We start from the raw sequence: 2,500 nt of genomic DNA, 5'->3' as shown, positions 1-2,500 counted from the left end.
TGAATGGGATGGGAAAATAAGAGGGAGGAAGAAGAGGAGGAGGAGAGGCAAAACAAAGGTGATAAAAAGGAGTAAGAGGGGAAACAATAAAAGATGGAAAAGAGGTGAAACTGATGAGAATGTAGATGAGAAAAGTAGTGAAGGAGAGGGGAATAAAGAAAGCAAGAACATAGAGAAGAGAAAGATAAGAACAAAGGGAGAAATAGAGAGAAGAAGAGAGAAGAGAGAGAGAGAGAGAGAGAGAGAGAGAGAGAGAGAGAGAGAGAGAGAGAGAGAGAGAGAGAGAGAGAGAGAGCGAGAGAGAGAGAGAGAGAGAGAGAGAACCATAGAATCGAGAGAGGGAGAGAACTAGCGAAAAGAAAACGGAAACAGGTAACATACATCTGGCAAAAAGAAGAGGAAGAAGATGACGATAAAGAAGAAAAGAAAAGAAAAGGAAACCGCAAAACGGCCGACCTTTCGACAAGGGAGACAGGATGTGATAGTGGACCGACGCCCCCCCAGCTGACTCGCCGAAGATGGTGACCTTGCGTGGGTCACCGCCGAGGTCACGGATGTTTTCCTTGACCCAGCGGAGGGCCATCGCCTGGTCCTTTAATCCTAGGTTGCCTGGGATCACCGCGTCCTCCGTCGATAAGAATCCTGTATTAAAGAGAGCTTATTCAAAATCATTATACGCTTGGAACACGTTTAGGGATAGACACTTTTTATTTATTTACTTGTTTTTTCTCTGTATCTCTTTCTCTCTCTCTCTCTCTCTTTCTCAACTCTCTCTATCTCTCTCTCTCCACCCTTCAGGCTGAATACAAACATAAGAAGAGAAATGTGAAAACACTCCTCCTATGTAAGCTCAGTGGGTGTAGAAACGATTCCGGTGAAATAATGGAAACTAGTAAATACACTAGTGCCTAAGAAGAAACAAAATACAGACATTTCCATAAATAACATAGACCATTTTAATAATTTCTTTGCAGAAGTCGGTAGACGCACTTATGAACAGACAACCGCCCCCACATACCAACACAGCATAAATGAAACGAGGCCTATAACAAACCTTTTCAGACCGCGGCCAGTAGGAGTAGAAACAGTTATCCTGACAATAAAACACTTAAGAAAGACGAGCTCCGTGGGTAAGGATAGCATTGCACATAGTTTCATAACCGATAGTTTACCAGCAATTGAATATTATCTGACAGTCATTATTAATACATCTACAGTCACCGGTGTTTATACATCACTCTGGAAACATGGTATCATAACACCTATTTTCAAATCCGGTGACAGATACGAGATTAATAATTATCGACCCATCACTATACTACCAGTAATATCTACAGTTCTCGAGAAAATAGTTAATTAGCAAACTAATTAACATCTTTTATGGAGGCGAATAACCTTATATCTAACAAGCAACACGGTTTTAGGAGTACATTATCAACCGAAACAGCATTATTAAAGGTCACAAATGCAACTCATAAAAATGTAGACAACAACCATATCAAATTGCTCTCTATGTGATTTATCGAAGTCCTTTGGCAGTGTCAGCCACGAATTACTGGTAAACAGACTAACCAGACACGAAATTGATCATTTTTGGTTCAAAAGTTACCTGTCCGCGAGAACACAATTAGTCAAAATCCATGAAAAAGTATAATCAAAGCAACCACTTTTGTTCGGTGTTCCACATGGCTCCATGCTAGGCCCAATCTTATTAATTATATTCATTAATGTCTTCTTATTCAGTACGCCGACGACTCTCAGTTTCTTCAGGCTGCCTCTGTTAACAACCTATATGAATTGATAGGAATAACCAAACAGACTCTAACAGAAAAAAAAACTTGGCCTGAAACAAAAAACACAACGTATTATTCTAGGCAGCCGTTAGAACATAGCAAAAATATCCACAAATACAGTTATAAACTTCCAAGGTTGCCGCATCAAACCCAACACAACAGTAAAAAATCTAGGGCTACACGTAGACAGATACATGACATTTGAAACACACACTGATCACATCTACAGTAATGGGCACTCTGATGTACTTAAATCACATCAAAAATAAAATACCCACAGACACAAGAATTGCTGTTATACAAACCCTAGCACTTAGTATAATTAATTACAGTCTAAACACCTGGGGCTCCACAAACAAAACACAATGCAAAGGACACAAAAACTACAGTATTTCGCGGCAAGAGTAGCAGTAGGAAATGCAAACAAACATGACCACATCACACCACATATAAACAAACTAAAATGGCTAAAAGTACATCAGAAATATAACTTTGACACGTATTCTAATCCACAAAGCCATACAAGGAAATTACCTAAACTGGCTATTACCTATGCAAACAACAGGTAACATAACAGGTGTTCATACAAGGCAAAATAACTCCTTATATATCAAAAGATCGAACACAGAAACCGGGGCTAGAAATATGCAAATCCGAGGACTGGTGATCTGGAACCAACTACCAGAAAATATTAGAAATATCTCCAA

At 39.4% G+C, this 2,500-nt stretch overlaps 1 protein-coding gene across 2 annotated transcripts in view; it reads right to left on the bottom strand.

Moving 5' to 3' along the window:
- Window positions 1-2,500, bottom strand: part of LOC119599031 (cholinesterase 2-like) — a 14,331-nt gene that overhangs the window by 7,537 nt on the left and 4,294 nt on the right. For both annotated transcript variants that reach the window (XM_037948777.1, XM_037948778.1), the window contains exon 5: window positions 457-642. In XM_037948777.1, coding sequence (XP_037804705.1) covers window positions 457-642 — 186 coding nt within the window. The remainder of the gene's footprint in view (window positions 1-456; window positions 643-2,500) is intronic.

This window comes from Penaeus monodon, chromosome 42, assembly GCF_015228065.2.
Source record: "Penaeus monodon isolate SGIC_2016 chromosome 42, NSTDA_Pmon_1, whole genome shotgun sequence".
Classification (NCBI taxonomy): domain Eukaryota; kingdom Metazoa; phylum Arthropoda; class Malacostraca; order Decapoda; family Penaeidae; genus Penaeus; species Penaeus monodon.
This window is presented reverse-complemented; position numbering and strand designations above follow the sequence as displayed.